Here is a 12,158-nt window from a genome sequence, read left to right on the forward strand (position 1 = left end):
TGTCTCTAATAACTAAAGGTAACTATATCATTTACCATTATAGACATTTGTTATAATAAGGCTGGATGCATTGTCCATCTGTAGAGATCTGAGCCCAACATCAGTGTCTTTCTCAAAAAAAGTAAATTATTAAATGTAAGGATAAAATCAGGACATAGAGAATAGAAGAGCAAGGTAATAGAGATATGATGCAGTAGATACTCCTTCATTCTTACAGAATTGAATTATGAGATATAAAGACTTACAATAGTGCTTGGCACATGGTGTAGCCTAATAAAGTAGTATAATTCTCTTTTCCAAGTTTAGGAATCTTTTGGGATAGCTGCTTAGTTTGAGAGTAAGTGTGAGGGAAATGAAAGAGTAATTGCTGCATGAAAGAGTTGAAAAGAGTTATATCTTCTTTAATCAGTAACTGAGAATTACTTTGTAAGCAATATTTAATTTTATATATATTTTTGAAAATATAAAAAATAATATAGGCAAAAATATATACAGAAGTTCTGTTGTATTTACTCTTATCCTGAAAATCCTGTAATGACTTCACAATTAAATCTGAACTCTTGACCATGACCTACAGGATCCTACATGATCTGGTCCTTGGTTACCTGTCTGACTTCATCGTGTACCAGTCACTTCATCTTAGCTAGACTGGCCTTATTCTTGCGGATCCCAGGCTCTACTCTATCATTTTGACTTAAAAGTTGTTTCCCAGGTGATGCCATTCAAAATTAGCCACACTTCTTTACTACCCTAGCTACCTACTTCTTTCATAGCACCCTGTTTGATTTCTCTCTTAGAACTAAGCATTATATGAAATTATCTTAGTCATGTACTAGTTTGCCTATTAGATGACTTCTCCCACACCCCGCCCTGGAATGTTATACTATAGGGGAGTAGAGAGCTCATCTGCATTGTTTGCCACCTTATACCTAGAGCCTAAAACAGTTGTTGGCACATACTGGGTTCAAAAGGTTATGCAAGTGAACTTGTTTATTGACAGGTAAGAAAAAAGAGGGAAAATCTCTTATTAAGCCTCTTAGATGACCATTGTGAATATTTTAATATATTTACATAGGCTTTTCTTTGTGTGTGTGTGTGCACACACACACACTTAAATATTTGCATATATATTTTACATTGGACCATACTTTATATCATGTGTTTGAATCTCACATACCTTCTACTTTACAGTAGCCCTTCCCCTAGTTCTTTACATGATGAACAGTTACACGGTGAGCTAGAATGCTCTGCAATGAAGTGTTTTCCTTAAGACTTCCTTAAAAGGAGGCTTTGAGTCTGGGGGCTGGAGAGGCAGGACATGGGGAGAAAGGGTTGGGAGCAGAACAAGACAAACTGTTTAATTTTCCAAGTATGTCATTCACTTTTGAATACCAGAGGTCCTTTCCCCACATATTGGTGAAAATCAATGAATCATGTACCCTACTGCCCTGAATTACATTTTTTATTGTCTTTTCATCAAGTTTTTGGGAGATTATCATGTTTAAATGAATGTTTATTTCTGAAGTCTCTTCATTCCCCCCTATATTCAAAAGTACAAGCCGTTTGTGTATATGATCTGGTAGGAATGCCTATTGAAACAGAAGGACCCCTTATTAGTCAGTGTTTATAACTAAATAAAAAGTCAACAGTCTTTACGCCCACACAGTAAAGTTCTCCTTGTACAGAAGGACACATATTATCCCTAAAATGGGAGAATGAGTCATGGCAGAAAGTACTTTTGAAGAAACCGTTACTAGTAAATTAAAGAATATTTTAACTGTAATATTAAATGTTTGGATTAGGACGTGTGTTGGTAAATAGTTTACTCCTTAATGCACCTTATAAGACCAGTGAGTACTAGAAGTCTTACATATGTTAATTCTTCAAGGTAGTGATAGTGTTATTTCCACATGTCTTTAGTCCACAGATGATAATTTCCTTTTTCTTCCTTAGCATCTAAAAAAACTTCTGTTTGCTACCAAACTCAGAAGCAAGACTATTTTATATGAAATTTTCTATTTGAATGATTTCTTCATTTTCTGACCTCCTACACTACCCAATTTGGCACTTGATAGATATTGTTCTCTATTAGTTTCTTGTCTTGCCAGCTGGATTTTAAGTATCTTGGCGGGGGAGAAAGGTTACTGTAATGTTTTTATTTGTCCTCAGCATTTTGTAGATTTTGGGATATAAGTGATTATTTTTTAATTGATTTCTTTTAACCTAAATCTTTCAGTTTCTGTCACCTTTTCCCAGTCACCATGTCTTTGCCTCAGATTTCCCACATGTAGCAGAAGCAGAGTCAGATGGATCTAGATAATCATTCCATGAACTGAATAATCAAGATTTAATCATAGTTTGCATATGCAATTGCTGTTTGCAAAATATAACTTTTTGCTTCCTTCTTTAGCAATGTCTGATTTTTTGAGCCTAACTTGCTTGAGCCATCACATATCTAATGGAAATCAATTAATAAGTAGTGAACTTGGGACCGGAGTCTAAGGTTCTAATACAGCTGTATAACCCTGAGCAAGACACTTAATTCTCTACCCTCACCTTTCTCACCTGTTAATAGCAGTTATTATTTTATAGGATATCTGTTATATGCTGGGCATCTACTAGGTCCTCACAAAGACTCTGTGGGCTAGGTTAGTAAAGTTGATAGGCGGTAATTACCATTACAAAAACTAGAACTGCTAAAAGGTCAACCCCTGTGGAGGTTCCACTCTAATTAAGCAGCAAAGCTGGTGTTTAAACTCAGGTTTCTCCAATTCCAAACCCCATGTTCATTTCATAAATGAAGGAGAACTAGATTAGATGACTTCCAAGTTCTCTTCTAGTTCTAAACGTTATGGCTTCCTGTTATTAATGTTGGTGTTGTTGACTCAGTATGTACAACTTTTTTTACTTCTTAGCTTTTAGCCCCTTTCTCAAAACTTTTTGGTCATAACTAAATTCAAGTCATGACTAATCTGTGACTTATTTAAGACATTAATTCCAGAATTTTAAACAAACCTTGAAACAAAAGGCTATTTTAATACTAAAATATAAGATTGATATAGCACACCTACAGAAATTTTTTTTTTCCGAGTAGGTAAATGTATTTGAACATCACAACCAGCAGCAGTAAATATGGAACTGGATAAAGAAAGTAGAAGAATGAATAGAGTTCTAGGTCTTCTATTGAGAGAATATTGATTTCATCCCTTCTCTATATTTGCTGTTTTATTTTTCTTGAAATCAACCTTATTTTTATAGTTTCTCATGATATTTTCCTTACTTTGCTGAAGGGTTACTATAAAACCATTACAACAGAATTTTGAGAAGGAACTTTTGGATATGAATTCAACATACTTACTGATGGTTGATTTTGGATTTGAAGCATGAGATGTAAAGATGAATTGATTTCTAAAGAAGTCAGGATACATTCCAGAGTGACTTACTTTGTCAATTATTGCAGGTATTGCCCATCTGTATAGAGATATTATAAGGAACGTTTTGGTGCATGGAGTAAATCTGATAACTCTACCACAATATGAATTTTAGCAGAGCAAACAAGCAAAATTCCCATCTTTATTGTTTTCTTCTGTAGTTCTGATAAATGAAACTCTTAACTTGCATCTGGTATGTATGTATGTGTGTATATATATGTACTTGCACATATGTTTATCAGATAACTAATTTGGCCCAATTAGAAGGGATGAAAAAAGCTTTTACTGCTTGAATTAATGTTGCAGTTTATTTGTGTCAAATCCTCAAGGACTGTATTTTTGTAAAGAGAGCTATAAATACCAGAAACTTCAAGAAAAAGAAAAAATTATAAAAGTACCACTCCTAAAATTATAGTTATCTTAAAAATTATTTAAAGCAGTCTGAGCTATATTTTGATTTGCATTTTGATTTACAGTAATATTTCACTATTTGTTTACTTGGATGATAGTTTCAAACTAAATCTGGCTTACCTTGTTTTATTTTACATGTTCTCAAATAACTAGTTTTGAACTAATATCAATGTGAATTCTAAGAGTCAGAAGTGTGTATATTACCCTATTCTGTCTTAAATTCAGTGGAGGAAGAAAAACATTTGCTTAATTGCATACTCTCCTGTGCCTGACAAATTCTAGGTTGCTAAATAAATGCTTAATTAATGAATAAGACTGGCAAATAGCTTATTGATCAGTACTGCCACCTACTTGCATTAGGGAAAATGTAGATGCTGGGCGTACATATTATTTTAATTGACAATACCCGTGATATGACAGACTATTAACTTGCCAGTTTCAGTTGTGAACCTTTTAGTAAGAACTCACATCCCAGAAAGTTAATGACAGTGGGTTAGTGTGATTTCAAAAAGTTTGTTTTAGCTTCAGTATGCTTGGCATTCCTTTGATGTTGAAAGTTTGAGCTGTCTCTAATTTAAATTCTATGCTTGGGCAAGACAGCCAATTGTTGTGGTAGGTAGTTTTTCTAGTGTAATATCAGAGTGAAAAATGTTGCCTTGATAATAAAGAAAATCACTGACGTATAAACACATTCTGTTATTATAAAATGGAAGTAAATTTTTAAATGTTAGCAAGATAATGAAAAGAACCAATAATATCATAATATCATCAATTCTAGTACAATGGATAAGACTTTTTAGTACTGAGTATAACATATTTGTGCTTTAGAAAAATGATGTCCTGGTTGCTACTATTTATTTGTATGGCCAGCTATCCAAAAACATTAATTATTGTTATGTATCATTTTTCTATTGTGTCCTAGAATAAGATGGGAGCCTTCAAGGAGTAGATAGTAGTGGAGAAAGATATATAAAAATAATGACAATAATTTTTAGGTATGATGAATGCAATAGAAGAATTTATTTAAAATGGAAATAACTCTGAGACCCAAGGTGAGGAAAAGTACTCTATTACTCCTTCCGTTGTTGACACTGTATAAAGGTACATACTTCTCTGAAGATACATAATTCAGTGAAGACTGCTTGACTGTTTATATTTTTCTCACTATTTAGAATAATTTGGTAGAATTATTTGGTTTCTGTCAGTGACTACAACTTGCCCTTCTAAAAACTTAGTCATCCCAACTAATTGCTCAGAAAGAACCATTTCTCTTATGCTAGCTCACAAGTTAATCATTCTTCTACCTTATTTCCCAGAGGCTTTGCCTCTGAGGCGGTACATCTTCATATCTTTGTACTGTTTTTTAATTTATTTATTTTCTTTCTTAAGTTGCTGCTCTCATCCATTCTCATACACGTAGCTCAATGGAGTTGTGATAAGATGAGCATTGAATCTGAGTTAGCAGTCACTCCCCTTGCTGATAGATTTCCAGTAAGGCTTACAGGTTGTCAATCAGCACAAGAAATATTTTTTTTATACAACGGGAAATTTATTGCTTAGCTGGAATTACATGAAGGTGTATTGTATTGTAGTGGAAATATGTTTAATACATTGAGTATTGATTCTAAAAATTTGGATGACAAACACAAGTATTGTCTCAGCAGTAATGGTTGACTAGTCTTTTTTTCAGTGAACTTACTAGTTAACATTCTAGCATAAAGCATAAAATACTTTTTTTCCTAAACTTATTTAACATAGATTGTGGACTGATCTCAGTTTGAAATGTTTCTGTCTACCTCAAGGGTCAGAAAAGATAGATAGATACACACATAAAGGCTTTTTCATTCATACTACTGAAAAACTTAAGTCTCTGAATAAAGTTTTAAATATCTGTATTTTAGGGGCACCTGGAATGGTTTAGTTGGTTGAGTATCCAACTCTTGATTTCAGCTCAGGTCATGATCCCAGGGTTGTGGGATTGACCCCTTCAGCAGGCTCTGCACTGAGCATAAAGCCTGCTTGGGATTCTCTCCACCTCTTTCTCTCTGCCCTTCTCCCCTGCCCACATGCTCTCTCTCTCTCTCTCTCTCTCTCTCTCTCTCTCTCTCTCTCTCTCTCAAAACAAAAATTAAAAGTAAACAAATAAACAAATAATAAAAATATCTGTATTTTAGTCAATACTCTCAGAAATAGGAATGGAGAATGTTTGGGTTTTTTTTTGCTTTTTAAAAAAAATTTATTTTATTTTTTTTAAATTTACACCCAAATTAGTTAGCATATAGTGCAACAATGATATCAAGAGTAGATTCCTAATGCCCCTCACCCATTTAGCCCATCCCCCCTCCCACAACCCCTCCAGTAACCCTCAGTTTGTTCTCCATATTTATGAGTCTCTTCTGTTTTGTCCCCCTCCCTGTTTTTATATTATTTTTGTTTCTCTTCCCTTATGTTTATCTGTTTTGCCTCTTAAAGTCCTCGTATGAGTGAAGTCATATGATATTTGTCTTTCTCTAATTTCACTTAGCATAATACCCTCCAGTTCCATCCACGCAGTTGCAAATGGCAAGATTTCATTCTTTTGGATTGCCGAGTAATACTCCATTGTATATATCTACCACATCTTCTTTATCCATTCATCCGTCAATGGACATTTGTGCTCTTTCCATAGTTTGGCTATTGTTGATAGCGCTGCTATAAACATGGGGGTGCATATGTCCCTTCAGAACAGCACACCTGTATCCCTTGGATAAATGCCTAGTAGTACAATTGCTGGATGAATGGAGAATGGTTTTATTTGCTTTTGTTCATATATATATCATGATGAAATTAATAGATCACAACTTTCATTAATAGAACTTTAGAGAATATTGAAAATTATTTTTATTTTATTTATTTGAAATCTGGTAAGAGATTTAGTTGGCTAGTTTTGCTTGCCAAATTCTTTCTTCACGGTTCAAATTAACATTGTAACAAGATAGTAGGGAGAATTGTTGAAATAATTAGGAAAATAAAATCTTCATGAGTACTTAACTTATGTAATGTTTATTACATTCTCACTTAAAGGATAAATTAATAAAAATAATCATCAAATGGGACCCATGGAATGTGGGGAGTGTGGGGTGGTAGAAAGTCTTTTCAGTGTATACTTTTGATTATCATTTTGATTTTTGAATCGTGTAAATATTTTACCTATTCAAAAATAAAACATGAATATACATACCTACATGTAAATATATGTTTGCGAAGGTCAGGTGTCCCTTTAACTTCATACCATACAAAGGAGCCATTCCTATGAATATAGAAAATTACATTATATTCTTCTTTAAATATCCTAGGTTTTGAGGCAGTATCCCAGCTTTATTAAAGTTGATCTATGTCCTCAACTGAGTAGACTTAATTTGAAAAAGTTACTTCATCTAAAGACAGGACATGATTTCAATTGTAATCAAGGTATATACTGTTACATGATTGGTGGGAAGTTCATTTATCCTCTAATAAGCTGGTTACCAGTGACAAATTTTAGAGAAAATGTCAGGTGTTCATTTTATAATTAGCTAGTTTCTTCAGATAGCCCGGAGCGGAGGCTGATGGTGGAGGGGAAATCACTTTTTTTGGCTTTGTATTTTTTAAAATCTTGAGTGCTCTGAATCTTCTAACAAAAGGGTTTTATGGGTCTCTTCCTAACCATTGGATTCCCCCCCCCCCCCCCCCCCCCCCCCCCCCCCCGCCAAGAGAGACTTCTTTTGAGAAAGAACTTTCCTTTGAAGTAAGCTGATTGTTTATTTAGAAAATTAACTTTTTGCTGGGTACTTGTACATACTGTATCTGAGGGCAAGAATTTAAGAGTCAGATTTTTTTAAAAAGATAATATAATATATAGAATATACTTTCCAGAAGAATCCAAGATGTACATCTTCATAAAATTTTGGATTATCTTATTTCATTTATGTTTTTTTAAGTAAAAGATACTACACTAACTTAATGTCTGTTATAAAGGTAAACATTTATTTTTTTAAATTATGAGACTACTTTATGCGGCATTTAGAATCATTTTCCTAATGAAAATCATTTGTTAACTATGGCAGAGAGTATTAAAATGTACTAAGTCCAAATACTATTTCTTTTTTTCTGAAGAAACATTTCAGGTACTTAAATAACTATAGGCACGCAGTTTACTTGTAATAAAGAATGTTAATGGGGAGGGTAGGAGTTAATTAACTAGACCCTTAATAATGGGCCAAGGAATCTTACAATTGCCTCCCTCCCGAAGCTAGTTGTGTAGCAAGTTGCAAGATAAAATATCTAGATTTGTGAAGTAGTCATTCTGAGAAAAAGGTTGCCTTCAGGCAAACTTTGGTATTTATTATTATGTAAAATGCCTTTTTAATGGTAAGCAATACACGTTGTCAAAGTAATTCTGGAGGTAGAAGTGCAGTACATCCTATTTACTCAAGATTAAATGAACAAATAAGGGTAGGACTCCCAATAAGCCCAGTTTTTGCTTTCTTTGAAGAAATAGAACATTTTGGCCAAACTTTACACACTTAATACTAGTCTGATAGTCTTAAGATATTGTCATGATTACCAAGAATTGATGAAGTGTGGCAATTTTCTTGAAAACTATATTTGAAATGAAGGGAATGGAAAAACATAGGGAACGTTTTCATTAAATGCCAATATAAGAAGTATGCAGGTTAAGATACAACTTATTATATAATTTCTGCAAATGCTCCAAGCTCCAAACGGGCTTACTTTATTGTAAATCCTCCCCACCCCCCAACAAAGAATATTTAATTTCTCCCTTCGGGATTGCTCATTTTGTATCTTCTAAGCTACTTGAAAAATGTGATCAGTCTGTGCCAGGACTGCAATAGGGTAACAGTTAGTGGAAATAGCCTGCCCTGCCTCTGTTGGGAGGACTGTATGGAAAATATATTCCATTTTCAAAATGTTTCTGAAAGCACTTATTTGTGGAAAGGATGCTTGCCATTTAAAACTCTTCAGAAATGCAGGTTTTACAAAATACAAAATAATCTCCTGAAAGTTTGAAAGGGGAAGGGGGCTGTCGTGTGGGGGCGGGCTCATTTGCTGCCCACATCCTCCCTCTGTTCAGTGCGTTGTGTGCTTACGGGTTCCCTGGAGCGGATCACCATATAATTGATGTGCAGTCTGCATTGCTGAATCCTGGACTGCACCATTCTGTGTTCAAGGGAAGATGTAATCTGATCCCTCTGCTGCTGAGGGAGGAATCTGTTCAGTCAAGGCTTTGACAGGGCATAGTCTCCTCCAATAATCTTCTCGGTTCTCTCTCATTATTCCCTCGAGTTCTCCTCAGTCAAGCTGCATGTATGTATGTGTGTCCCGAGAAGCGGTTTGATACTGAGCTGCATTTGCCTTTACTGTGGAGTTTTGTTGCCGGTTCTGCTCCCTAATCTTCCCTTTCTGACGTGCCTGAGCATGTCCACATTAGAATCTGTGACATACCTACCTGAAAAAGGTTTATATTGTCAGAGACTGCCAAGCAGCCGGACACACGGGGGCACAGAATCACTGAAGGGGAAAAATACAGAAAATATGGGTTTCTACGGCACACTCAAAATGATTTTTTACAAAGTAAGTAATCTGTTTTCTTCCTGTGTTGTATGATTGTGTGTGTGTGTGCCTGCCTGAGAAGGAAAATCTGTATCATCAGAGATGGCTGCAGTATCCTCTAATTTTGGTGGGTGGCTGGATGGCTGGTATTCGGTTTTATATGGTGAATGTAAGCAAATAATGCAAAGACAACGTAAGCTGTAAACAGCTTTAAATTTAAAATAAAATGTGTATTTTAATCCGGGAATTTTCCACTAAAATATATTTAGACTTTAGAAATGTGGCTCCGTTAAATGCTGACCTGGAAATACTCTACCCTTAGTTGGCTTTTAGTGAGTCTTTTGCCTTTAATTTTTCTGTATCTTATACATATTTCTTTTCTTTTTCTTTAGTTGACTCTTTTAAAGTCTAGAATCACTAGAATATTTAGGACTTCTATTTTAAAAGATCGTATTTACTTTCTGTGCCCCTTAAAAAATTGCAGAATTAACGTTTGGTTCTAAAGTCAGGATTTTCAGTAAACAGTATAATATTTAAAAGACTTCTATAGTCCTACAGAAAGTCCTTTATTTTGTAAAATATTCTGAAAATAAAAATCCTTTCCAAATGGTTCCCTTGATATGTATTTGGGGCATTTTTATCCATTGAAGGATTTCTAAGATGGAAATAAAGTTTGCTTTTGGTGGCAAATGGCATTTGCACCAATGTGTATTTGCAAGATACCCAGGGAAGTTCTGAAAGCCAGTATTACAACTTAATTAGAATGAATATCAAAGTTTCTCATATCAATTTTGAAAATAAGAATCTGTGCAAGTTATTAAAAAAGCTAGATTTTTAAGGTAATCTGTACCGACTGACCTTCCTGAGAGCTACATTTGCGTGTATGTGTACGTGTGTGTCTATGATTTATATGTATGCAAGCACGTGGCTATCTATATATTAAATCCTATATATTTATTTTTGGCTTTTATTAAAATTATTTGGAGAAAGAAAATAATGGTTTTTGAGAGGAATCACTTTAAAACAACGTAATGAGTACAGAAACTTCTGAAGGGTTGAATTAAGACCAATTCCATTTCTTCCCAGTAGGTATTTCTTGAACTAAAGGCATAAATTGTGGACAAGCTTGCTGTACCCTCACTCTAGCTCCTGATATCATAAGATCATCACTGTATTTTGGAAGACTTTTTCATGATGATAAAAATGTCTTTATTATCCATAGTGTGGTTCAAAATTTGTTAGTCTTGATGGTTCTCTTTAGTATTTATAATGCAGCATGCTGTTTTATGATGTTCCCATGTGAGGCAGTAGGTAAGAAACTAAGTCTGCTGCAAAGCAAGGGTTTTTACCTTATTCTAAAAATGAGGATAGCTCTCTATCACTCTGGGGTTACCTCCGCCACATAATTTTCCATAGTACAGTAATTAATTAGCAGACACAAATCAAAATAGAAAAAGTTGCATCTTATTAGGTCTTATTTTCTAGTTTTTATGACATATCTATAGTCAGATGACCTCAGTTAACAGATGGTGAAATATAAAAAAAATAAATATTTCAATATTGATGTTGACATACAATTCTGAATGTATTTACAGTATTATACATATATAGCATAAAGAAATATTTAAAAGTATAGATGTTGGATATATATACCTTACAAAGATGTACGATTCGTTCTTTTTAAATGTTTTTGTTGATGTTGCTGAAATTTTCAAGTTAGAATATTTTGTCCTGAGTGAGCATCTGTCAGTGAAGTTATATTCTGTGTAAATATCAATTGATGGCTTTTTTCCATCTTTATTATACCATCCCCAGACCTCTCTCCTGTTACAGATTTACTTTTTTACTCTCCTCATTGCCCATATTCATTGCTTTATGCCTTATTATAATTACTTTTCAAGATCATCTTATTTACATTGTTCTCTTCACACTTTTATAATAAATATGTGTTTTAAATTCGGTTACTGTTACTTCCATTCGGGTTTTGAAATTTTGAGTTTTTTTGTATGTTTTATCTTGAAATACGTTTTTAAAGGAAAGTGATGATCACTAAGAGAGATACGTTAAATATGGTTCTTCAATGTGTGCATTAACATGACATTTCCCCCTGTGTTCTTAAACTGGGAAACGTGAAAGATATATGACTCTCAAGGAATATGTATGATGAATATCAGTTTTTAAATCACCATATGGTATTCTTCTGGACAAAATATTGGGGGGGTGGGTAATCACCTTTCTCGTCTTCAAAGAGTAAAACAAAGTAGAACTAGTAGAAGAAATCATAGAACATTTATTTTCTACATACATTAACTATGCCTAATTAATGAAAATTTAGGCTTATACAAATTTAAGAAATTTTTTTCACTAGTACCAATGCTAATGTTAAGGCAGTTGGACAGGTGATTTTTTTTTTTTTAAACCTATCTTATTTGCTTTACCTTATAGATGAAAAGAAAATTGGACCATGGTTCTGAGGTCCGCTCTTTTTCTTTGGGAAAGAAACCATGCAAAGTCTCAGAATATACAAGGTAATATTAACCATAATTGATTCTCTCATGATTCTTATGTTTCTTTAAAGAGTTGATGATTCCAAAAGCATTTCTTCCAGTTTATTCTCATAGAATTATAATGTTACTGGTACTGTTGACTCTGTAACACATTTTGAGATCACTGAACATTGAGAAATACATAGTCCCAAATAAGAAGAATGACTACTGCCGTAGC

General features: G+C 33.9%; 1 protein-coding gene across 5 annotated transcripts in view; it reads left to right on the top strand.

Moving 5' to 3' along the window:
- Positions 1 to 12,158, top strand: part of FBXW7 (F-box and WD repeat domain containing 7) — a 229,737-nt gene that overhangs the window by 187,302 nt on the left and 30,277 nt on the right. For 4 of the 5 annotated variants that reach the window (XM_058721159.1, XM_058721161.1, XM_058721160.1 and 1 more), the window contains one exon: positions 11,880 to 11,962. In XM_058721159.1, the coding sequence (XP_058577142.1) occupies positions 11,880 to 11,962 (83 nt within the window). Of the gene's footprint in view, positions 1 to 9,004; positions 9,456 to 11,879; positions 11,963 to 12,158 lie in introns of those variants that run through there. The other variant, XM_058721162.1, reaches the window with a different exon arrangement.

This window comes from Neofelis nebulosa, chromosome 3, assembly GCF_028018385.1.
Source record: "Neofelis nebulosa isolate mNeoNeb1 chromosome 3, mNeoNeb1.pri, whole genome shotgun sequence".
Lineage (NCBI taxonomy): Eukaryota > Metazoa > Chordata > Mammalia > Carnivora > Felidae > Neofelis > Neofelis nebulosa.